A 26772-nucleotide genomic window follows, 5' to 3' on the forward strand; every position below is an offset into this window, starting at 1 on the left:
GCTCAACAAGATAAGCCACTGCAATGAGAAGCCCAAGCACCTACAACAAAGAGTAGGCCCTGCTGGCCACAACTAGAGAAAGCCCACATGCAGCAATGAAGACCCAAAGCAGCCAATAAATAATTGAAACATAGTTTTTAAAAAAATCAACTTTTTAAATTAAATAAAATAAAAAATACTGTAAGTTACCAAAAAAAAAAAAAATCTGAATTCAGGACACTCACTTGTTACTTTCAGGAAGTCAGTGTCTTTAAAAGAGTAATTTCCTAGGTCACAAGCCTAGTAGTAGTTCAATTTTCAGATTACTATCATGTTTGGTTGGCTGACATCTAGTAACTTTTAATGACTTCTGAAGCAAAAGGGACATCTTCACTTCCTGCCCTCCCAAAAAAGAAGCCCTATCTGGATCTGATTAGCCCTATTAAATGAGCTAAGAACAGGACAATCATTAAGGCCAACTTGCTTTCCCTCAAAATGGTGTTAAGTCCTTTTGGGTTTCCTGCCACGTAAAAGTGCCCATCAGGTAAATCAAAGTTAAGGTTTAACTTCTACACAAAGCAACCCAAATATTAAAATTTCAGACTGACATTTTAAGACATTATTATGCAGCAAGTATATTTCTACTTCTGAACATGTTAAATAACTAGTACTAATAATTACCTACCACACTCCTACATCACATACTATAATAAAAAACACTATCTAGGGAAGGAATGACTCTAATGTAGCTTGCATTATTTGAACAGCAACAACCTTTCAAATTAATGTATAGGATGGTTAAGTGATCTGGGATTGTTCTATCAATTTAAAGCAGATGATCTTTTAAATCTGAAGTACATAAACATCCTTTAAAATGGATATAATTTCCAGTGAAACAAAGAACAATGAATATTTACCGTCTCCTACTGTGCCTCCATTAAAATAATGTCAAAGAGAGAAGCTACATGGCCTGGAGAGAAGAAATTGAATAATCAATGAAAAAAGCCACACTGTAAATGACTGGAAGAGGAACCTAACACCTGGAAATTGAAATTAGACAAGACAGTACTGCACCAGTATTTTCCCCCATCCTCCAAAATTAGTTTACTCTGGAAAACCACCCCAGAGATGGAAAAGCTAAAATCTGCAGACCCCCACCAAAACATCTGGAACCTGAGCCCAGTCAACAAGTACCATCATCCTAATCAATATCAAGGAGAAAATAAACAGGATGAGGGGGAGGGGTGCAGACAACAATGCATGGAATGAGAAAAAGAGTTCCTTCAGACTCTAGATACTACACCTCAAGAACCAAGCAAGAGCCTTTTTAAGTTAAAAAAAATAAAACCAACACAAATTTGAAGACAGAAAATAAAGTCTCTCTCCTAAAAGTTTAAACAAAAAGGAATGAAATTCTGAGAAAAAGATTCAACTTACAAGGTAGCATGTAATTTGATGTCAAAAAAGATGCTTTTAGATATGAAAAAAAATCAGAATACTTCCCCCCTGTATTAGGAAACTACAGGAAGATATAACACAGCAAAACAGGTAGAAGAACAGGAATGTAGCCCTGACCATCATGCAACTGAATCTTGGTAAAACACAGAGGCCCCAAGGATTAGTCCCTGAATGTCCTCATGTAATCGCCACATGCAATAAATAATAAACTTCCCCCATGGATCTCAAATGTTATGTACTATAACATAAATTAAGAAAATAGTCACAGAAATACTTTTCTGTTCTGGTTCAGATAAAGAACCCAGGCTGAGAAATGCTGCTGCAGGCTATTGAACATGCCAGATTTTCTTTGGGAGTGAAAAACCTAGGACAGGTGGATCGGAAGGTTTCATAATAGTTAATTATAATCAAATATTCATCAAGAGATGAAAAATATATTGGTTAACGCTGAGAAGCAGAACTATTTGGAGGGGTAGGGCAGGCTACTATTTTAGAGATTTTAGAATACTATTTGACACTTATACCATGTACATGTATATCTTTGACAAAGTATAAAGAGGATAAAAGAAAGAGAAACAGTGCTACTTTATTAAAATACTGAGTTTATTTCACATGTATATTTTTGTCTCCCCACCATTTCCATTTGTCTGACCACCACTACTACTATGTCCTATCATAACATTCCATACATACTTAAAACCAAGCAAAGGGTGGAGTTCCATCTTTAAAAACTAAACAGGCATTTTGGACAACACATTCTTGGCAATGGAACCTGGACAACATTTATCAGACACGGTAGGGAAAGTTCTCACTCTGCATTATAAAAAGGACAGCCAGATATCAACTGTTACAGAAATGAAATATGACGGAAAATTTTAACAAACTGTTTAAACTATTTTCTTAAAGAGACTTCCTCCACTGCCAGAGATCTTGAATAGCCTGGAAAAAAGAAAAAAAAAAAAGAAAGAAAAAGAAATGTGGTTAAAAACCACAACACTTCATAGACACCAATAAATTAAACCATGTCTCTTTGTACAGTTCAACATATCTATTTTTCATTCTACCACCAAAAAGGTTCACTTTAGATAAATAAAAACTGATTTCAAGGAAATTTATACTCAGGCGTAATTTAATTTCAAATACTTCAATTCAGACATAAAATCACGTGATTCTTCTAAGCAAAGTCATTTTTTTATACTAATAAACATTTAACAACTCATATGTTTAGTTAAGGAAATGAAGACCAGTTTGGCCAACGTTGCCTCAATGTCATCTGCTTTAGGGCTGCCAGATTTAGAGAAAAACATGCACCTGTACATGGGACACACACCGAAAAATCACTACACTTATCTGAAATAAACTATATAAATATACCAAAGTTACATCTTTCTCTCTCTCTCTAATTACATTTCCCTGATGATGTGGAATCTCAACAGTTGTTTCCCTGAATCTGCTTATAGAATTCCTTACAGTCTTATATTTTATTTATAAGTTTCTACAGTGGTCACATCAAAATTATTTCATTAGAAAGAACACTGAATGCTAGCACTAGCACTATGAGACAGTATGTATATTTAACACGTTCTGGCGTATTAGCTACTCATACAAGCTCTTCTGGTTTGTTGAAACACGTATCACCATCTTCTATGACTAACTTGCTTTTCCATTGTTGAAATCTAATGATTTAAAATACTGTCCAGTGACCAAAAAAAGGAGAGCAACCTTGTCAACTTCTATGTCCTTCTTCAACACATAATTCATTATACCTGTTCTCATGCTGGTATTTAGTAACATCCATGTAAAAGAACCAAAATCTCCAAGTGATTAAAAAAAAAAAAAAAGCCATTTCAAATGACAATCATGTAAGTGTAGAATGAATTATCTACTTTAAGTTGGTGTTTTCCTATTCATGAATAATGCCTCTTTTAAAAAAAAATAGTCTTGATGCTTTTCTCAATCCTTTAAAGGATTCAACAAATTCCTTTAAAGCAATGGAGAACTTCAATGACTTTGCTCTTTTAATTTACATGGTCCTGCTGAAGAGACATTTAAATAAGGTTTTACTCTATGGATTATTTAAAAGAATTCTGGGGGCCTTTTCTTCAAAGTACTTCAGTGCTTCAAATAGGATTCTCACAAATACTGGTTTTAAACACAGCCATTGGATTTCAAATGCAAAGAAACTGAATATCATGTCAACACTGTCATGACACTCAAATGTAAAAAAGAAAAAAGAAAAAAAAGTTGCTACTTGACCTACATGTTATATAGAATATTGAGTGGGACAACAAACACCTTCTTCAAATAACTCACATTTTGCTTCAACTTTGGGTAAACATTTTTGCACATTTACACCAACATCCAGCAAAATTTTTATCTGTAGTCTTGGCACAAAAGGCAGTACCTTTTTTTCATTAACTCTTAACTCAAGAGTTTCTGCAAAAATTTGCTATTATTTCTCAGGTCCCATCTGCATTTTATTAGCCAAATCCTCATAAGCAACTCTTTTCCAGAAGAAAAACTGCACAAGCAATGGGAAGCTATCTTACACACTGTTGGTTACTTACACCTGCAGCTATGCCATAAAAATGTGGCGCATTCAGTGTTCTAATAACTTCCGTAATAGTAAACTGCTATCATATTTTTTATCATTGCAGAAATTTCATCCTGGCACTTGAAAACAGCTTTGGTTTGAAGTCAGAAAATATTTCTGATAGCAGAGTTCAGTCATTTCAGTTGCAAGACTGATGTTATACTGTTTGGAAGGCCCAGGCAACTTTAGCTGTTTATCTTCACCTGAATTTTTCTTAATTAAAAATTTTATTTTACCACTCCCTTTGGTGTTAGTTGAAGAAATTATCTCTCTTACGTTTATTATTTGTTAGGTGACGGTTTATGTATCTCACCTTCCACCATTTTCAATATTGAATTAATGATTACATACTGCTTAGTTTTAAAAGGACTTTGTTTACTAAAATGCCTGCTATTCATTAAATTCACGAAATTTACACCAGCATTTTGGGGTTCAAATATACACAAAAACAGAATAACAACCAAAAGAATCAAAAAGATTCAATTTGGTCATCTCATGGCCATGGCAAGGAAGGCTGAACTCACAATTAACCCCTAAAGAGTATTAAACCACTGAAAGGATTTCAAACCTGAAAAAAAAATAGTGTTGCTATTTAAATGACTGAAGTACTAAATATTGTGGCAGAAAAAGAGCGATAAGTAACAAATTTCCTTACTGAAGAAAGCTGAACATGGGAGACTTAGGGAGTCCTGACAAAAACCATTAAACACAGAATATGTCCTGTAGGTACGCGATGCCTAGCAGCCCTTTGTAACTGCTTTTAACTTCCATTTTCCTTTACAACCTGTGAGTCTAACAACTATAAATAAGACAGTTAAAATAAATACATGATTTTTCTTCTACTGACAAAATACCTTCACATTAAGAAATACAAAAAAAAAAAAAAATTGAACTCAACTTAATACATCGAGTATGACAATTTGGCTTCCTGCTTCCAGATTTTACACTTAGGTTGATTTCAAAAAAAATGTGCTTCCCATAACATCTACGGAGAAAATCATCTCTGCCAATTCACAAGAAAGCAAAGACCAGACTGCCCCAAGTAGCCAAATGGAGCAGCAAGGAAAACCACAGCTCATTTCCTTAGCCAACACAGTACCAAAAGCAAAACGGAGTTCAGTAACCAAGAGATAATTTACCAACTATATAAAAGCTGGGAAAAATGTACTAAAAAAGTTATCTTCTCAGTCTCTGCCAACTAAATTCTTAAGAGTTTCCATGTATTTTAATCTGCAGTATTGTCTGTGGTTAGGAACCTTTTAAAAGAAGCCAACACCTAAAGAGACTAAACAAATAACCATAATAAATCACAATAAAAATTCTGGATTTGATCATGTCTCCAGAAAGTTCAATTACCTCCTGGTCAGTCATCCGGAAACAATTCTTCACGTAATTGATGAACTTGGCTTCCACTTTGGGAAGGGAACCACCCTATTGAGACAAAAGCATTATTATGGGTAAGTATAGAAACAGTGTTTTGAGAGAGGTTGCTATGAAATTCCTCAAAGATGTGCATGCTGTTTATTACATGGATCACTGTGATTCATTCCTTGTCCCTTCAACTCTTTCATTTTCATACTGAACAAATCCTTCTCTTAGGCCTAGAAAGACATGTTTGCACAACATATTAGGACCTAGGTCTTCCACAGTCCTCTCATACTGAATAAGGTTTGTCAAAGTTTCAAATTCCCCACCTCCCACCCAGCCACTCTAAAAACACAAAGCATAAGCTAGGTTTGTGATTGCTCAGGCACTCAGTCAACTTGACTTCCTACGGTTATTGATCTAACAAGTCAGTTTTACTACCACACTCTACCACCCAGGACCAAACACAAAAAGAATAGTATAGCCCCTTTGAGTATCATATATACAAGTGTTAAAATGATCACTTAATATGTACCAAAACCCTAAGTCCAGCACAGTGCTAACCTAGGAGTCAATTCAGGGGGTATATGAAGTCAAATGGGGGGGTGGGGGGGGATATATTACATTTCACTAAATTCTTAACTAAAATTCGGCATTCTGTTCAATTACCGACACGGAAGAAATCATAATAGTAGTAACACCAAATTGTTTTCAAAATATGTCACCAAATATTTTCAAAAATCTTGAAATATTTATATTTATCTCTGCTCTAGAACTATCTTAATACACTAGTTTTTTCACTTCTGTTTCCTATTTTGATAACTAAATTTTGATCTTCCATGTAACCTGAATCTTCTACGCATTTTAAAAAGATCAAGAAGACTTCAGGTATGGTGTAAGATACTTAACTGCCTCATCACCTAGAAAATAAACCTCACTATAATTTACACTTTTAAATTATTGTCACATACATTCTTATTTGATTCAAATATTTATTGAGCAGCTAGGGAGATACAAAGGTGATTAAAACATGGTCAAAGTGAGGCAAATGCACAAGTAATAGAAAGCAAAGTATAAAGTTCACTGAATCACAGCAGTCAAAAGAAAGTGTTTTAGGAGACCAAGAGATTGCTTCCAGCCTGGAAGGGGGCGTGGGTGGGTGGCATATCAGGAAAGGGGATTGAGATTAACTTCAGTCTGGATTGTTGATGATACTCAGTTTGGACTATATTTGTCTCTCCTTTTCCTCTCTCCCCATCTTTGGGCTTAATTTACCAGTAGTGCCCAGGACTGTTCAATGCGCCTGCAATTAAACCAAGGAGATAGGACCATATTAAAATTAGGGGGAGGGGTATCTAAAATATGTCATTTTACCACTGTATGCAAGGGATAAAAAAATAAAGCAGCAATCAGGAAGGCTAAAAGGTTTACAGTAGTACTAAAGCAAAATCAAGAAATACATTCTGGTTCTAAAATGTCAGTTTTCCAATTGACTCATAACTGCACAAGGAAAGGAAATCTACTGAAGCCATGTAGAACCTAGAGAGCACAGAAAAAACAAGGGGAAAGGAGTCAGTAACTATTCCTCACCACGCCACATGTATTCTCAATAACTGGGGTCTAAGAATATTATTCACAGAACTTTAAAGTTTCTCTCAAATGTGTTTCAAGGCATTTAAACCAATTACTCCATATTCCAGAGTTCACTATAAAGTTTATTAAGTGTATCCCCCACCCTGCCCCAAACCAAAGCAAGTAGGACAAGAGCTAATCCTCTTCTCACACACGTTTCCACTATTTAAGACAAAAGGAGACTAAATGTAAACGTTAATCACTCAAAAATTCAAGATATTATCACATGTATTGAACATCCTGGTACAGAAGGCAAACAGAAATGACTCAATTTGTTGGAGAATGTTTCTGACTATAGTCAAACACGAGTAATTTCTTTTTAAACTACAATACCAAGCAGCCAACCACTCTACTTTTCCAGCTGTCTGAAATTTTAGAAGACTCATACGCCCTCTGCTGGTACTGTGGCATCTTATGACCAGAACAGAGGGAATGTTCTCATTTTAACATCTAAGGTAAGAATATGCCTTACAATCAACTTACTTGTATTCCTTTTATAGCGGAAAATAAAAGCATATGTATGCAAAATATGCAAAAAGTCACCAGAGATTATAAATTAATGTAACTAGTAATCCATCTTTGAGATAGTTTCACACCACAAAAGGGCAGGTATGTTAAGGATAAAAAATGAGGAAGAGTCCTGCTCCAAACCCCAGAAAGGTATAATTACCACTCTAGTTTCTTTAAGAAAGATAATTTTACTCACTTTTTCTATACTTGCTTGCATTTTTGCTTTAATGTCTTCTACAGAGCTAGGTCCTTTCGGCGTTTTGGGAGTTTTTTCCTGTTTTTTGAAGGACTCTTGACCCTGAGTAAAAAGGCGAATTTCAACATCATAGGAACTCTTAAGACCCACCCTACCTGGATTTTCTCAATAAAATTCCTACACCGGAGTTGAGTTATCATTATAAATGAATTCGTATCTGAACAATTCTTTTTTTGGTCTTAACTCATTCCTTAAGAAAGGAATAGGAAATAGTTTAGGCCTGCATTTATATTCAATACCACCAGGTCAGTTCTGCACTTAAAAGGATAACACCAAAAATGAAACCGGAGGGTCCCCAAGAATAAAGCAACAAAGTTAATGCAGCTTGATGCCTGGGGCCCATTACACAGCATTTAAATAACCTCCCAATATGCAGCCAGCACTAAAAAGCTGCACTATGTGATAAACATACCTTTCAACAAGCAAGAACCTTACAAGACACAACTGCTTATATCACAATAAAAATCTTTCTGTTGGCTGTCTCCCCCTTTAGAAAGCCACCAGCGATATACAGTTGACTCTTGAGTGTCAACAGGTGATCCCAGCCCACTACACAGCCAAAAATCTGTTTAACACGTGTGGGCTCTCCACATCTGTGGTTCCTCTGCATCCAGGTTCAACCAACCATGGATGTGCATAGTGTAGTATTTACCATTAAAAAAAAAAAAAAAAGACCGTGATGAATGGATCCATGCAGTTTAAACCTATGTTGCTCAAGGGCCAACTGTTTAAGAACACGACAGTGATTACCAATAAAATAAGCACATTATTTACCTGACAACTACAGGTGTTCTCCAACGACCTATCAAATTTTAGAGTCGATCCTTCCACAACAGAACCTAACTACTTCAATGGAGCTTGTATTTATGTGTGTTACCACTTACTTTTGATCTTGGTGTTGATGGTTTTGAGTCTTTTCCATTCTGGTTTGATTTTTGTGCATTTTTGGCTGGAGTATCTCGCACAGACTGCAATTAGAAATTAACCTTAATCAACGCCCTCCCTACACAATGGACATATTAGTGCAAATAAAACTGCCCCAAACCATGTAAAAGCAGCAGGCAGGCTAAGAGGAAACAATCATTTTGACAAAAGGTTGTTGCAAAGGGGCTAACAAACAGGAAGAAGTCTACATAGGCAAAGAAAATAGATAATTCCCCACTATTAAGTGCGAGATCATCATCTTCCAAGACAACTTCTGATAACCACAAAACAAGCCAATGGCACTCACAAATTCGCATCACTTTGTTATTGCCTATTTCCGACAATCTTATACTACTGTAGGTTACTTACTTTCTTCACTGGAGCTTTCTCTTCAGCTTCCTCATCATCAAAGTCGTCATCATCATCACTGCAAAGGAAATAAGTCCTTCTTACTGATTCAATGTGCTCAACAAATCTAGAAAGCTTATCTGGAAAGTGGATGAATCTACAAGTTTTAGTCAGTCAAAGCATGAAGAGCATTCAAACTTTCGGGGGCTGACAAAAGAACTGAGGGCACAATCTTGAAGAGATATTTACACATTCATTTGCACTGCAGCATTATCCAATCACCAAGAGGTAGAAGCAGCTCAGGGAATTCCCTGGCAGTCCAATGGTTAAGACTCCGCAGTTCCACTGCAGTGGGGCACAGGTTCAATCCCTGACTGGGGAACTAAGAAATCCTGCATGCAGAACAGTACCGGGCCACACACCCCACCCCACCCCAGAAGCAGCAACCCAAATGTTCATCAGCAGTTAAACTGCAAGGAAAATGTCATCCACGTTCATATATCATGGAATATGTAGTCTTAAGGGAAATCCTGTCAAATGCAGCTCACGGATGAACCTAAAGGACATTATGCCAAGTGAAAGAGGACAGTCATGACAGCCACAAAAAGACAAATACTGTATGATTCCACTTATATGAGGTATCTAAAGCAGTCACTCTTTATAGAAAACAAAAACAGATGGGCGGTTGCCAAAGGAGAGGTGGAAACGGGGACTTTTTGTTCAATGGTTACGGTTTTCAGTATAACTAGATGAGACTGAGATGTTACACAATGTGATTATGATTAACACTACTGAACTGCACACTTAAAGAATAGTTAAGGGACTTACTTCCCTGGTGGCACAGTGGTTAAGAATCCACCTGCCAATGCAGGGGACACGGCTTCCAGCCCTGGTCCAGAAAGATCCCACATGCTGTGGAGCAACTAAGCCTGTGCGCCACAACTACTGCGCCTGCACTCTAGAGCCCACAGGCCACAACTACTGAAGCCCGTGCGTCTAGAGCCTGTGCTCTGCAGCAAGAGAACACACTGCAATGACAAGCCCACGCATCACAACAAAGAGTAGCCCCAGCTCACCACAACTAGAGCAAGCTTGTGGTCAGCAACAAAGACCCAACACAGCCAAAAAATAAATAATTTATTAAAAAAAAAAATAGCGAAGATGGTAAATATGGTATTATGTTTCTTACAACTTAAATTTTTGAAAATGAAAATGGGGTTATTTAAAGAAATTAAGATAAATAGAAACATTCCACATTCATGGACCAGTAAATACTAAGGTGGCAACTCTCCAAATTAATCTATAGATTTAACACAATCCCTAAAAGAATCCTACCTGGCTTCTCCATAGAAACTGATCCTAAAACTCACATTGAAACTCAAGGAACCCAAAGAAACCAAAATCAATCTTGAAAAAACAAAGCTGAAGCAGTCACATTAAGCAATTATAAACTAAAACCTATGAAAACTACAAAGCAACATAAATCAGAATAATGTTTTACTCGAAGGATAGACACAAAACTGAAGAGTCCAAAAAACAAATATATATTTATGGTAACTATTTTCAAAAAAGGGGTAAAGACCATTCAAGAGGGGAAAAGTCTTTCACAAATGGTACTGAGACTACTGGATATTCTCAATCAAAAAAATGAAGCTGGCTCCTACCTCACAATATACACAAAAATTCAAAATGGATAAAAGATCAAAAAGAGCAGAAACTTAAATTTTGAAGATGTGGCATTGGTTTCTTAGGTTTGACACTAAAAGCACAAACAATAAAAGAAATAAAATAAACTTTATGAAAGTTAAAAGCTTTTCTGTGGGACTTTCCTGGTGGCACAGTGGTTAAGAATCCGCCTTAACCCTGAACATGGGTTCAATCCCTGGGCCGAGAAGATTCCCACATGTCGAGCAGCAACTACTGAGCCACAACTACTGAAGCCCATGAGCCTAGAATTTATGCTCCACAACAGAAGCCACTGCAATGAGAAGCCCATGCACCACAACGAAGAGTAGCCCCCATTCCCTGCAACTAGAGAAAACCCACGTGCAGCAATGAAGACCCAAAGCAGCCAAAAATAAATAAATAAAATTAACACATTTTTTAAAAAAGCTCTTCCGTAAAGGACCGTCAACAGAGTAGAAAGACAGCCCGTGGAATGAGAGAAAATATTTGTAAATTCTATCTAAGGAATTTGTTTCCAAAATAAATAAAAAGCTCTTATAGCTCAATAATATAAAACAAATACAAGTACTGGTACATGTTATAAGGATGAATCTTAAAAATACTGTGGCAAGTGAAACAAACCAGCCACAAAAGAGCACATATTGTATGATTCCATTTATATAAAATATCCAAAACAGGCAAATCTATAAAAAACAAAGTATACTAGTGGCTGACTAAAGCTGGAGAAGATGAGGGGTTATAGCATGGTTTCTTTTTCAGGTGATGAAATATTCTGAAATTGGTTGCAAAACTAACTGTGCATATACTACAAACCATCAAATTGTCCACTGTAAATGGGAGCACTGGGGGGAAAAAATCCAATCATTGGAGAAGTCCATGAATAAGTCTGAATCAGCACACAATGGAACTGATTTAAGTTGTAATTACTTTACAAACTGAACTAGCCAAAATGTTTTCTTTTCCACACTCTCAAAATAAAAAAACAGGACCAACTTCATCTACATGCAACCAAAAAAACCCCACTTCTTTCCAATACCAGTGTAAAAACTCTGCTGTGTTAACTGGATAAAGTTCCATGTAGTATACATTAAGTCTTTTAAGTAATTTTTAACAGTGAGTTTGTCAATTTTGGCCCTAGCACCCAATACTTGCATGTGCTACCCCATACTAAACACAAGATGACAATAGTTTCTATAAAACCACTACTGTATGCTGTATGCAGTTTTATTAAGATATTCCCTAATAAAATGGGGGGGGGGGTTATGAAGAACCATTTTTTTTTTATTATCATTAAGAACTTTTCCTGGGTGATACCAAGGCAAATGCCACCTCAATTTAGAACCAGGAACACTCTCCACCACCCCCTCACCTGACTTGGCCCCTGTGGGAACCAACAAAGACCTTGAAAGGAAGCACAGCCCATGCTGCCCTGGGCAGCATCAGGACCAGCCCTAACCATGGGCCACTTAGGGAATGGCCATTCAGGCACCAAGGGGTCCCATGCCAGCCATGCTTGAAGGCCTAACATTTCCAGGGCCCCCTAAAAACTGTGCTCCAAAGTTACCCCTTATAGTTCACTGGCCACCGAGAATAATCCCTCCAGGATGTATTTGTAAACCACGCTAACCTTTTTTTAAACTTTTAATTTTATATTGGAGTATAGCTGATAAATGATGTTGTGTTGGCCATACTAACTCTGAATGCACTAAATGGGCTTCAGCTTTTCTTGCTTATATCAAACAGCAGTCAACCAACCCCACACCATACCCCTTTCCATCCCCAAGACAGGACCCATTAATTTGACTTTTATCCTGTGGGTTCCAAGTCTTCTGGGACTATGGCTTACAATTTCCACCTAGTAACTAATTTTAACTAACAGATTTTGGGGCATCTTATATTTTCCTTGCCCCCCTAATCAATGGAATCTTCTAAGACTTGTTACCCTCAAGGATCCATTAACTACCTCTACTTATACATGTACCTGACTACCCTTTTTTCCCTTATATGAAAACTTACTGATTTGCACCTTGTTACCATCTACACTTTTCATTCTTCCCTCACCACCTAACTTGAAGACAACTTAGAGGACACAAGGAAGACAAGAACACAAACAATTTACATTGCAGTTACATCAGGAATTATCCCCATTTTAAAGACTTCCAAATCTTCCAAAGCCCAAGCATAATCAAGTAGTAACAAACACCACAGCTGAGTTTATGCAGATAATTTTGAATTTTTTAAGCATTTAACTCTTTCCTATTTTTTGCTTTCATGGTCGCACTCAAAGGCCTTTATAAAGAAATACCAGCTTGGCTAGTTGAGGTTACTGAAAACCTAATTTACAGATTTGATCATTAACTAGTGCATGTTCTCTCAGAGTCTTAGATTTCACTCCAATTGCTTTCACTAAGTATACAAGACCAACCTGAGAACTCACAGAACAAAGTATTAGTACGTTTTGTATATGGCTGCATATTGGAAAAACTAATTATGACACGAACAGCATTTTACTCCATAGTTTGTAACTTTACCTGCCTGACCTAGTTTAACATATCAAATGTTGTCTACAACCAAATTTTAAATTCTCCAGCAAAATCCTATTGTCTTTTAGAATCTAATTTCCTCATAAGGACAAGACAACCATGTGCCAAAACCCTTTGTGGGTAAAAATCCTCAAGTGACAAGTTACAAAATGAATATAACTGGAGCTACTCAGATTCTCTTTATGCCCAATCCATTTATTACAAATGATTCCGCATTGAAATAACTAGCACAACAGTGTAAAGCAATTATATTCCAATAAAGAGCTTAAAAAAATAAAAAAAGGTTCAGCATAAAACACGAGACTTAGCATCCAATAATATGTCCATTAAATCTTCCTCAGAAAAAAGGCACCTACTAGTCAAATACATTTGGGAAATGCTGCATACCTTATCCTTTAACTCATTTAAAACAAACTGACAACCACTGACCATTCACCTCTTATTTAATTAAAACCATTCCTTAATTCCACCAGATGCTGTTGGCACACTGTTTGCAGAGCCCACCCCACACAACTATGCCAAGTTTCTAAGGGCATACTACTCACTCATCGTCGTCGTCGTCATCATCCTCATCCTCATCCTCATCTTCATCAGCAGCAAGCTTTACTTTTTTCTTAAAAAAAATTGGACACAGACTCGTAAGTGCTAATCCAAACTATCAAACTAAAGGCCAGAATAAATTATGTGTAAATTACACTTATACCTGTGGAACCTTGCTACCACTTCCAGGAGCAGAACGCTTTCCAGATATACTTAGGAGTTTCACATCCTCCTCCTCCTCATCTTCTGACTCTGCATCCTCCTCCACAGCTAAAATAAAATTCTTTATTAGCCACTACTAACATTCAACAGCAAGAACTCAGAAAAAAGCATATTTTCAAAGATACAGTAAAGAGCACTTTAAAACTCAGATTCTATTAGAAAAACAGTAAAAAAAAAAGAACAAAATTTTTTAAAAGGAATTTGGTGGGCTAATACTCATTACTAGGTTTTTACACGCAAAACACCAGGCTTTTCTAGTTACAGATTACTAGATTCACATTCAAACCTATTACAGACAGTAGTATTAACACTAAGCATGCTTTATGAAGTCCAAATTGGGAATAAAGTTAACTGCATTAAAAATAAACAGCAAAATAAAAATAAAAAATAAAAATAAAAATAAACAGCATAACATATAAAAAGATAACATACCTACTAAGTGCTGTCCACTAATATGCACAGGCCCTGAACCACACTTTAACCGTAAGACCACAGGTGGTGTTATTTCAAAGCCCCCAAGAGAAACCTAGAAAGAAGAAATTATAAATCACTAAATATTGTGAAAAAAATAAAAGGTTTACATTTGATATAAAATCTGTTCATAACTTTAAAATGTTTCTGAACAAGCAAACCCATCAGCCAATGAGCAAATCAGTGAACCCGCTTTTTTCCACCTCTGATAAACAAGCAGCTACCACCACAATGATCAACCCCAGTGACAGAAGATGCAGCGGTGTCTACCAGGAAAAACGAAACCAAATTCCCCTATCTCCTTGTTGTAACCTAAATGACACCAACCTTAATGCAACAAAATGAGACGTAAAATCCAAAGTGTAAAACTGCCCTTACCGTTGGCTGTACAGACATTTTCAAAGTTGCCAGTGTTACTTTAATTGGACTGCCTTCATAATTCATCGCCTCTGCTTCAACAATGTGCAATTCATCCTTTGCACCAGCCCCTAAACTGACCTGTGAATAGAAAAACAGTACTTCAACTTAAGTTTCCACCATTTTACAATTCCCCCCACCCTGCAATTAGTTGTCTTTAAAAAAAGCAGGACAATTATAAACCTTGCATTATTATTACCACTGATGGGAAACTGACTTGAGCACAATGCTGTCTTCAAGTTTTATGTGACTTTGACAATTTCTCATATTCGGTAAATCTGAACAAATACATAAATATGCATTTGATGACACAGATGTTCACATCATCACCAATGCAAAGTACAAATCACCTAATGTTTATTGGCCACCTACAAGTTAAGTAGTAGGCTATAGGTTAGTGTCTGTGGGGAACAAATAAAATTTATATTTACCACTACCCTAAAGGGCTTTTTAATACAGCTGTAGAAGTGAAATATATAAATAAGGAAAGCCAAACATAGTGTGACTGGACTTTACACAATTACCAATTGTGTGGTAAAGATGCCAAGTTTTCTATCACACATATTTAGAAAGTCAAGTATACACAACACTCAGTTATAAAAATACTATTATAAGGTAAGTATTAAGCCACATGAATAGGAACTTAGGCTGAAATCCAGAAAGGGTAAGCAGTTTATCTTGAAAAGTTTAAGTACCGTTCTTAAAGATAACTGGTGCTCATTTTCATCATTATCCACCTTAAAGTGATAATCTTTGTCGGCCTTTAGTTCACAGCCTGTAAATGAAGAAAAGAAACATCAACTATAACAAGGAGAAAATTGTTCTATGCTAGCTACCAAAAAGCAAGGCAGAAGTACGTCTCCCTGGATTTCTTGAACACAAAACTTTATAAACATAACATCCATACAGAGCTTTATAAATTCCACTCTCCCACTATACTGTTTTACCCTCAACTACACTATTTTCATGTAGAAACAGGATCAAAAATTTAGTAGAGCTGGAACTGAAACCAACCTAACATACAATGTTGATAAAATCCCATTATTTTAAAAAGCTGAATTACCTACCAAAACTGCCAAGAAAAGTGCGAAATTTAGAAACGACATTGGTTACACAATAACCTACACCAACAGCTTGTATTTACAACACAAAAACTACAAATGTTAAAAAACTAAAACTCGTTACATGGGTCAACATGCCATCTTTGAAATAACAGAAATGATGTACATTAAATTCTGTCCAGAAATTATGTTTAAGACAATAGAAATATCCTAGGAATATTTCCATCAGAAAGAATTAACACAAAAATTTTTTTATAAATTGATTAGGAATGCCAGCTTTTCAAAAATGCTAGGAATAAAAGCTTTAATGTACAGTGCATGTTACTACCACCATTCATGAATAGGCAAATTGTTTTAAATACCATCAAAATTAAATTTTATTTAAACAGTCCCATTTAATTGCCATCTAATAGTTACTGGAATAGATGCTTAAACGTTATTGCTCAATTAACAAATCTCAGCATGGTATATAAGGAAATAAATTAATTTGGGGCAGGATTTGCACTTACTTCAAAGCCTGACACACCAAAAATGACTTCAACAATTAAGTTTAGTGAAACTGAAAAACCAACGCAGGCCCCTTAGTATGTTACTTAGTGTGCTTGAGGGGGAAATCCCAAAACCTTCGTACAGAATTTCAAGTTTAACAGAACGCTACCTCTCCAGTCTCCCTCCCCGCCCCCCGCCCCCCAAGTTATTTGTAATGCACCAGCTCTGGAGGCAAGTGTCGTGGGGTTAGATCCAATCTCTTCCTACAACCTTCTTTAAGCCACTGTATGTTTCTGAGCGTCAGTACCTCATCTGCAAAGTGGGCGCCATGAGATAGAAAAAGGATTCTCTAAATGAGAACTACCAGCATAGACGTTAAGCGCTGAACAAAGACCTCCCGAGTCCCGGCGCTACCAAGCACTTCACCTAACACTTCCCGCGCACCAGCCTCAGTCAAGGCCCAGGACCCCAGGCTCGGGAGGTGACAAGACACCAGTGAGCCCCGGATGTAGCGCCCACACTCCCCCCCCCCCGCCTTCCCCCAACCACGTGGCAACCACGTGCTCCCCAGCGGTCGCGGCTTCCCCACGCCGGACCCAGCCGGGCCGCACCTCCCCTCCCCTCCCCCCGCAGCCAGCCGAGGCACCGGGGCCGAGTCTCGGTCCTAGGGCTCCTGACCCTGAGCCCCGAGGACGACGCCGCGCTCAGTCTATCCTCTCGCCCAGAAAGGAGGCCCAAGCCTCCCACCCCGAAGCCACACAGCTTCCTGCACTACCAACCCGGAGCTCAGCCTCCGGCACGCGCCCGGGATCAGAAGCCCACCAGCTCCCCAAACCCCAGAAAATAACCGTGCCCTGAGCTCTACCGTGGGCCCCAGGTAACGCCGAACCCTCAGCCGGTCTGTTCCACGTTACCTCGGGGCCTGGGCCTCGGACCGCTCCCGCCGCAGCCTTCAGGCCGCCCCTCCTTCCCACCTCCTCCGTGCTGCCGGCTCGCCCCTCCTGGGTCCCCACCCGTCAGGCTGCAAGACCCCGTCGGCTCGCCTCCCACTCCCTTCAGGCCTCCAGCTTACTGGGCTTTCTCCGCCAGCCCAGGCCTCAGTGGGATCCCGCCCCCCCACCAAAGCCTCCAGGCCCTGCTCGGCCTCGCTCCAACCCTCCAGCAGTTACCGAAAAGATAGTTCTGGGGCCGCAGGGGGCTCATGTCCATGTCCATCGAATCTTCCATGGGTTGGTGGCACGCACTTCGGTGGGAGAGAAGGCGGACGGAAATAAACGACCACTGTCCCGGACAACAGCCGCGCAGGACGGAATCACACCAGGGAAAGGACGCGGGCTCCCAGCGCACATATATAGCACCCTGGAGATCTCGCGAGAGCTCCTTAGGTCCCGTCTCCGCGCGCGTGCTCCGAAGTCCCCCTCCCTGCACGGTTGCCCTCCCGCGCAAGCGCTCTTCAACCTCACTCCTTTCTACCTCGCCCCCCACCTCCTCCAGGTACTTCGCGGGTTCCCACCGAGCACGCGCACTCGTACCCCGGCCCCACCCCTCCGCCGCAGCCGCCGCCTGTGCGCACGCGTGCTTCCCCCTGGGAGCGCGCGTTCCCCCTCTTTGGGCCTTACACGTCCTCTCCCGCTCAGGCTCGCGGGCCTTGAGCCAAGAGCCTGCGCAGCCCACCCTGCAAGATGGCGACGGCAACGCTGGACTGTGTTAGGCTCGGAGAGCGAGCTGGCTGTGAGTCAGAGAACAGCTGGGCTTACCTTTCTGCATCCCCTCGTGCCTCGCAGGCCTCCAAACAGGCATAACCACTTCGGGTTTTTTGACTTGCCTGAAGGCCTGGGCGCAGAGTTCACTGTTCCTCCGGAGTTACAGCTTGAGGTGCCAGAGACAGTGGACTACTTACGGATTATTATTTGTTGGAGAGAAAAGATGTAGCTCCTGGCCAGACCTATTCAGCTCTGTTTTTATCGCTCAGTCTTTTCTGAGGAAACATCTTCGAAGTTGAAGTTCTCCCTCATCGTGTCATTTGGGGGCAAAAGGGGACTAAGTCAGCCTCTTCCGCTGGAGCAGAGACACCAAGCCTGGGTGACTTCTCCAGACAGAAGGTTTTAAAAGGGCTATGTATCCACAGCATGTCCCCACGTAACGTCCTGTGAGGCCTCTGTGACTATCCCCACTTTGCAGGCAGGGAAACGGGCCGCGAGGAAGGTGCCCAAACAGCTGAAGTGATTATAGACAGGGTTCTCTAGTTCCAAGTCCGGTTCTAACATCCCCATAAAAGAGCTCAGAGGATTATATGAGGGTCCAGTGTCTGAGGCAGTGATGGTTCTTAACCTTTAGCATTTCTAAGAATGTTCTGACCTGTAAAGAAGGCACATGACTTGTAAGAAATGCATAAACCTTAATTAGAGTCTTTGGAAGTGAGCCTGGAAATGAGCATCTTAAGCTATACTTTGGCAAACTGAGGACCATCCCTCCCCCAACCACAGCCCCTGGGCATTGATGCGGAGAGGATTTCCCTAGTTATATCTTTTTTAGATCAACAGATCAAGTACTGTAAGGAGTAAAAATAGTGGCAGCAATTCCCTACCCCCTTTTCTCTGAATACAATCTAGTTGAGGTGATACTCTAATACACACGAACCAATTATTAGTTAACAGAATCACAATTCTAAATTTGAAGAAATCTGCTTATAATATTGGAAGGGACTAAGCTGTTCCCCACCTTTTCCCTGCCCCCAACAGAAGAAAAGTCTTCACCAGCTTGATTCTTGGATCTCTTAAAATGTAGAGTGTGACCAACTGCTAGAGAAAAAAAACTGAATCTTGGAAGGATATCTATTTAAAGGCACTGAGAAAGGCTGATAAAAGAGAGGACAGGAGGGGGATTTAGACATTTAGGATGAGAAAGTCTCAAGAGAGGAGCTACAGGGCAGTGGAGAAGGAGTTAATGTTCTTTGAGCCCATGCAAGTAAAAGTTGGAACTACTTTGTAATTTCTTTCTGGATTCTGGACCATGATTATTCAATGCAGCTCTGCACAAAGCCCAAACCATTTGGGAACCATAGCTCATGTTATGTAAATACATTTGCTGTTTTAATATTTTGGGCATTTAGTCTAGATATGACCTCATGGAATCAAGTGGTTTAAAAAAAAACACTTTTTTGCATTTTTTCAGATTTACAAATGTAATGAATGGCCATTATCTTTTAAATAAATTAGAAGTATTTAGGCATATATAAGTGAAGAAGTAAAATGCCCCTATTTTAATATCCCCATTCCTATTCCCTAAGGTTAATCACTGTTAGTAGTTGAGTGACTATACTTCCAGAGTGTATATAAGAGGGTGGGAGTGGAGGGTTATATAGTTAGAGTTTTTTTGAGGGGAGGGCTTTTTATACTGAAAAATATATTTTGGACATTTGTCCAAACTATTCATAACACGGATATGTTATAATTTATCCATTTTTCCATAGATGGACACAAAAATTGTCCTCATAATTTTGCTATAAGAAATAATGCTTTAGTAAATGTTATGGACCGAATATTTGTGTTCACCCCAAAAATCGTATATTGAAAACCTAACCTTCAATGTGACTATTTGGAGATAGAACTGTTACAGAGTCCACGCTCGCTCTGCTCACTGCACGGCAGGCCAATGAATTGGAGATAAGGTGTTGAGGCAAGGAATATGACTTTATTTGGAAAGCCTGCAGACCAAGAAGATGGCAGACTGGTGTCTCTGAAAAACCATCTTATCTTATTGGGGTCTGGATGCCAGTTTCTTTTAAAGAATCAGAGAGGGAGAGTCTGCAGGGAAGTAAAGTAAAAAGGTACAAGGGTGAGTCAAAAGTTATCCGCACTCTGGCTGTAGAATTTATTTTAATTAACTTTTAGAAAAGACAAATACATCATTTTTTTTTCTTTAAAGGTCTTTAATGACATCTCCAGCAATGTATCTCCAAATGCACATTCTCTCTCTTTTTTTTTTTTTTTTAATTTTTTTTGGGGGGGTACACTAAGTTCAATCATCTGTTTTTATACACATATCCCCGTATTCCCTCCCTTCCTTGACTCCCCCCACCTCGAGTCCCCCCCACCCTCCCTGCCCCAGTCCTCTAAGGCATCTTCCATCCTCAAGTTGGACTCCCTTTGTTATACAACAACTTCCCACCCACTATCTACCTTACAGTTGGTAGTATATATGTGTCTGTGCTACTCTCTCGCTTTGTCTCAGCTTCCCCTTCACCCCTCGCCCCCTCCCAAACCTCGAGTTCTCCAGTCCATTCTCTGCACCTGCGTCCTTGTTCTTGTCACTGAGTTCATCAGTACCATTTTTAGATTCCGTGTATGTGAGTTAGCCTACAATATTTGTCCTTCTCTTTCTGACTTACTTCACTCTGTATGACAGATAAATACATCATTTTTTGACATAAGCTTGCTTTTCAATACAGTTTGCCCATCTGTCAACAAGCTTTCATATTCCGTCATTAAGAAATGGGCTGCGAGCCACGAATGTACCGCTATCTTCATTTCTTCATCAGAAGTGAATCTTTGTCCTCATAGGGCTGCTTTCAGGGGACCAAACAGGTAAGAGTCTGTTGGAGCAAGATCAGGACTATGAGGAGATGCTTTAGCACCTCAAAACAAAGTAATCCACGACAGGCTTAGGTTTTGAAAAGTTTGTGAGAGATGGGTACCAAGACAATTCATGGAAGAGCATAAACCAAAGTGTCTGGGTATCTGCAAACAAAATTTGGACTGATACTCTAAGAAAGGTGAAAGTTTCTTACAGAGAATCATTACTGGTGACAAGACATGGATTCATCACTACAAGCCTGAGAGTAAACGGCAGAGTATGGAATGGAAACATCCCCAGTCACCAACCAAGAAAAAGTTCAAAAGTCAACCATCAGCTGGAAAATTGATGCTTACAATTTTCTGGGATTCTCAAGGGCCAGTATTGGAACATTATCAGGAAGAAGGTTCAACAATCAACAGTGCTCGTTACAGTGAGATGCTTATTGAAGAGCTGAAGCCTAAACTCTGGATTTAACACAGAGGACTGCTAGCCAAGGGCATTGTGATCTTGCATGACAATGCACGTCCACACACTTCTGCCCACCCTGTGGACACTCTGCAAAAACTTCATTTTGAGGTGTTAAAGCATCCTCCTCATAGTCCTGATCTTGCTCCATCGGACTTTCACCTGTTTGGTCCCCTGAAAGCAGCCCTACAGGGACGAAGATTCACTTCTGATGAAGAAGTGAAGACAGCAGTGCACTTGTGACTTGCAGCTGAGCCTAAAACATTTTTTAATGAGGGAATACAAAAGCTTGTTGACAGACGGACAAAGTGTATTGAAAAGCAAGGAGATTATGTCAAAAAATGATATATTTGTCTTTTCTAAAAGTTAATTAAAATAAATTCTACAGCCAGAGTGCAGATAATTTTTGACTAACCCTCACAGAATAGAGAGGGAGAGGTGGCGGGGAAGTAAATAAAAAGGGCCATCAGTCTTGCAAAACATCTCCGAGAATGACCATCCTGGGGAGGGGATGAGTTAATTTCTTCTTTTCTGCAGCCATTCACAGGTAGGTAGGGTTCTCTGAGGCAGGCCATTGTGTATGATTATAATCACAAAAGCAGCGAAAAACAAAGGTTAAAGTCAAAGAAACAGATTGAACATGGAGTCCGATTTAGCTCTTGTCTGTTACAGAACCTGGAAAAGATAATAAAGGTTAAATGAAGTCATAAGGATGGGCCCTAACCTATAAGGCTGTTGCCCTTATAAGAAGAGGAAGAGACACCAGAGCTTTTGCTCTCTTTCCTCTGTGTGAAGACATAGTTAGAAGAAGGCCATCTGCAAGGCAAAAGAAAGCCCTCACCAGGAATCAGATCAGCTAGCACTTTCATCTTGGACTTCCCAGCCTCCAAAATTATGAGAAATTTCTGTTCTTTAAGCCACCCAGTCTGTAGTATTTTGTTCTACCAGCCCAAGCAGACCACTACAATATCTCTCTCTCTATATATACTTATGGATGTCTAAAAATAGTTTAGTAAATGTGTTCTAAGAAATGGACTTGTACATTAAAAGGCAGGTATTTACTTACAATTATGTGTACATATAAATGCATCTTTTTATTTTTTACATAAATAGGAAATTTATTTCTCACAGTTCTGGAGGCTGGAAGTCCAAGATCAGAGTGCCAGTGTGGTCAAGTGAGGACTCTCTTCCAGGTTGCAAACCTCTCACTGTATCCTCACATGGTGGAAGGGGCTAGGGAGAGCTCTGCAGAATCTCTTAGAAGCACTAATCCCATTCATAATGATTCATGACCTAATCACCTCCCAAAGTCCCCACCTACTAATGTTATTACTATTGGGGGTTAAGATTTCAACATGAATTTGGGGTGGTGGATACAAACATTCAGACCATAGCAATTGTTATGCAACTTCCCTTCTTCATCTCATGTGGTCTAGCTCTCTTTCCATAATATAGTATATGGAGGCTCATTGCATTCTTTTTAGGAGTTGCATAATATTCCATAGGATAAAATATATACTATTCTTTTAATTCCAGGCTGTATTTATCTCTTCATTTGTTAACACATTCTGTGATGGAAATTTTCAAACATGCACAGACATGGAATATTATGATGAACACCGTATTCCCATCACCCAGCTTCAACAGTTATCAACATATAGCCAATCTTGTTTCATATATACCCTCCCACCACCCTTCCCCCTCCACCTCTGCTGGATTCTTTAAAGAAAATCCCAGACAGATACATTTCATCTTATATACTTCAGTATGAATCTTTGAGAGATAACAACTTTTAAAGCTTAAACATAATGTCATTATGATATAAGTAAAAACTTTAAATAATTCCTAATATTATGAACTATCCAGTTCAAATTTCCCCAGTTGTCTCTTATATTTGGTTTGTTTGAATAAGGATCCAAACAAGGTCTACACATTATACACTGAGAAGTATTATCCTTTAACATGTTCCTTTATTTCCTATTTTTTCTATAAATTAGTAGACCTACAGCTGCTCTGTCAAGTGTGGTTGCCACTAACTACATGTGGCTGCTTAAATTTAAATTACAGCAAGTCCTCTACATATGAACCTTCAAGTTGCAAACTTTCAAAGATGCAAACTATGTTCACATGTCCAATCATGTAAGTTAGTTTACATGTTTTGTGAACACTGTCATGCGTGTGCATCCTCTACAAGTGGTTGTACTTTTGTGTAGTTTACTGTACAGTGCTGTACAGAGTACAGTAGTATAGTATCTTTATTTCAAGCCCAGGATGTCCAGAAGCAAGCGTAAAAGCAGAGGTGATATAACTGGTACTGCTGAGAAGCACCAGCTGTTGTACTACTGCACTTTTCAAGGTACTGTACTGTAAGATTAAAAGTGTTTTCTTTATGTTTTGTGTTTCTTTATGTTTTTTCATTTTCTTTGGATAAATACCCAGAAGTAGAATTGCTGATTCATATGGTAGTTCTATTTTTAATTTTTTGAGGAATCCCTATACTGTTTTCCATATTGGCTGTACCAATTTACATTCCCAACAACAGTGCACAAGTGTTCCCTTTTCTCTACATCCTCTCCTAAGCTTGTTATCTCTTGTCTTTTTGATGTTAGCCTTTCCAACAGGTGTGAAGTGATACCTCATTGTGGTTTTGATTTCGATTTCCCTGATGATTCGTGATGTAGAGCATCTTTTCATGTGTCTGTTGGCCATCTGTATGTGTTCTTTGGAAAAATATCTATTCAGATCCTCTGCCCATTTTTTATTTTTAATTATTTTTAATTTTTTAATTTAAAAAAATTTTTGGCTGTGTTGGGTCTTCATTGCTGCATGCAGGCTTTCTCTAGTTGTGGCAATCCAGCACTACTCTTTGTCATGGTGCATGGGCTTCTCAGTGTGGTGGCTTCTCTTGTTGTGGAGCACAGGCTCTAGGCATGTGGGCTTCAGTAGTTGCAGTGTGTGGGTTCAGTAGTTGTGGCTCTCGGGCTCTAGAGTGCAGACTCAGTAGTTGTGGCACACGGGCTTAATTGCTCCACGGCATGTGGGATGTTCCCGGACCAGGGATCGAACCCATGTCCCCTGCATTGGCAGGTGGGTTCTTAACCACTGTGCCACCAGGGAAGACCCCCTGCCCATTTTTTAATCAAATTGTTTGGGTTTGTGTTTTGTTTGTTTGTTTGTTTTGCTGTTGAATTTCATGAGTTCTTTATATATTTTGAATATTAACCCCTTATAAGATATATAATTTACAAATATTTTAGCCCATTTCATACAGTATATTGCTTTTTAACCTAAGTTTTTAACCTAATTTTTCAATGGAACAAAAACACCTGTTTATTATATTGTTATCATTTTATTTTATTTTTTAATTTTTACTTATTTTTTATCTTTTGGCTGTGTTGGGTTGTCTTTGCTGCACGTGGGCTTTCTCTAGTTGCAGCAAGCGGGGGCAACTCTTCATTGTGGTGTACGCTTCTTATTGTGTTGGCTTCTCTTGTGGAGCACGGGCTCCAGGTGCTCGGGCTTCAGTAGTTGCAGCACTCAGGCTCAGTAGTTGTGGCTCGCAGGCTGTAGAGTGCAGGCTTAATAGTTGTGGTGCACGAGCTTAGTTGCTCCGCTCAGCATGTGGGATCTTCCCAGAGGGATCCATTCCGTGTCCCCTGCTTTGGCAGGCGGATTCTTAACCACTGCACCACCAGGTTAGTCCCTATATTGTTATTATTTTAAGAGCCACTTTTCATTGGCCATTATAATATGGATAATTCTTTACACATTTGTCCTATGTACATAATTTTATTGAATGACAAGTATATGCAAAGCACCCATGTCAGACACTGTAATTTTACTTACTCATCACCCAATCCTGACCCCCTTGACCTTCTCCTCTAGAGACTGGAAAGCTAATACTCCAAATCCCAGCCTCCCGCATGGTTAGGGGTAGCTATGTGATATATTCTGGGTAAGACAAGCAATTAGGAATCTGATAAGGGGAGAGAGGTACAAAATCCCCTCACCCTATGTCCTTTTCCCCTACCTGGAACAAGATTTCTGGAGTTGGAGTAGATATTTTATGTCCGTAAGACAAAAATGATAAGAATGAAAGCCAATGTGCTAAAGATGAAAGAGTTAAAAATAGAAAGAACTGGTTCTCCATGGTGTTGTGGAGCCGCTGAACCAATATAAGCAATGCCTCCTCTGAACTTATTATATGAAAAAGAAGAAAACCCCATCTGCTTCTTGGCCACTTTCAGTAAGCTTAACACATTCCTAAATGATACAGACCTATATTGAAGAGTACAATGATACAATGATATTTAATATCTTCTAGAGAACCTCCTCTTTTAGGTAAAGTATTTGATTGCAAATATACTTCCTTATGTAGGTTGCTGTTTCATGTCAACCTTGCTGAAATTCACCATCTAGTGTTTCTAATCAGGAGGCAGCTGGTAGGCAGCTCAGCAGCCCCCTTTACCTTCAGGAGTATTTGCACAAATCCCTTACAAGGGTGCCGTTGAGTCTCTTCAAACAAAACAAAAGAAAGGGTTGATAGGGAATGTCACCATTTCTTTTTCATTTGAAATGTTGGAGAATGGTTTTAGTTGCAGGTATTACAAATTGGATTTTAATCATTTTCTCAGATTTTGAGTTCAGCCTCCAATCAGATGACAAAGTATATTGTCCATGTCAAACTTACTAGGAGGTAGGTAAACCAGTCCTATGGACTATAGCCCATCAGACATCTCCAAACTAGAGAAAAGCAACCAAGAAAGTCATTGAGGAGAGGGGAGAGAGGATTTCTTTGAAAGGAGTTGTTGGCCTAGAGCGAGGGCTATTCTCTGCCTTTACCTCAAGCCAAGTCAGGAAGTTCCACTAGCTCCATGGACTGGAGCAAAGTGTGGTGGAGAGTTCTGGAAAACTTGACCTGTGTCCCCTGGACTTTAGGTGAGTCCAGAGACTGCTGCCTGACTCTTGCCTGGGAAAGTACGAAGGCTAAAACACAGCTTGAGCTGCCTGTGATGGCAAAGCAAAGAGAGTTGCGGTGGGCGTGGCTTACATTTCTCAAAATTTGTCTCATCCAGAAGTAGCCAAACTAGAGAAGTCTTAAAAGGACTTTACCAAGAGGACTTTGCCTGCTGGGGTGAGGCAACCCCAGACTACAAAGGCTAATTTTTTTTTCCAGATTCAAATACATTGAAAAATTAGTACAAAGAATTTTTGCATACCTTTCCTCTAGATTCC

The 26772-nt window shown here is 39.2% G+C and overlaps 1 protein-coding gene across 2 annotated transcripts; it reads right to left on the bottom strand.

The window, feature by feature from the left end:
* Positions 1-2019: 2019 nt before the first annotated feature.
* On the bottom strand, positions 2020-17842 carry NPM1 (nucleophosmin 1). 2 transcript variants are annotated; one of them, XM_057729207.1, is made up of 11 exons: positions 17664-17842; positions 15640-15719; positions 14906-15025; positions 14489-14582; positions 13998-14104; positions 13840-13907; positions 9087-9144; positions 8678-8761; positions 7734-7835; positions 5387-5461; positions 2020-2376 (listed from the first exon to the last, which is right to left on the bottom strand). In XM_057729207.1, exons 1-11 carry the CDS (start codon positions 17719-17721, stop codon positions 2338-2340), a joined length of 885 nt encoding a protein of 294 aa, XP_057585190.1. In that variant the 5' UTR covers positions 17722-17842; the 3' UTR covers positions 2020-2337. The 2 variants fall into 2 exon arrangements, with proteins under 2 accessions (XP_057585190.1, XP_057585196.1); XM_057729213.1 differs by lacking the exons at positions 2020-2376; positions 5387-5461 and adding an exon at positions 6365-6698 and having other exon boundaries at positions 17664-17831.
* Between the last annotated feature and the right edge of the window lie 8930 nt (positions 17843-26772).

Source organism: Hippopotamus amphibius, chromosome 1 (genome assembly GCF_030028045.1).
Source record: "Hippopotamus amphibius kiboko isolate mHipAmp2 chromosome 1, mHipAmp2.hap2, whole genome shotgun sequence".
In the NCBI taxonomy this organism is placed as follows: domain Eukaryota; kingdom Metazoa; phylum Chordata; class Mammalia; order Artiodactyla; family Hippopotamidae; genus Hippopotamus; species Hippopotamus amphibius.

Excerpts from the sequence above, each read along its gene's own strand:
- NPM1 (XM_057729207.1), bottom strand. The coding sequence starts at position 17,721 with ATGGAAGATTCGATGGACATGGACATGAGCCCCCTGCGGCCCCAGAAC. Across the intron at positions 13,908-13,997 it reads GTGGTAGCAAGGTTCCACAG|AAAAAAGTAAAGCTTGCTGC; the intron begins GTATAAGTGTAA and ends ATTTTTTTTAAG. Across the intron at positions 8,762-9,086 it reads AGAAAGCTCCAGTGAAGAAA|TCTGTGCGAGATACTCCAGC; the intron begins GTAAGTAACCTA and ends TTCTAATTGCAG.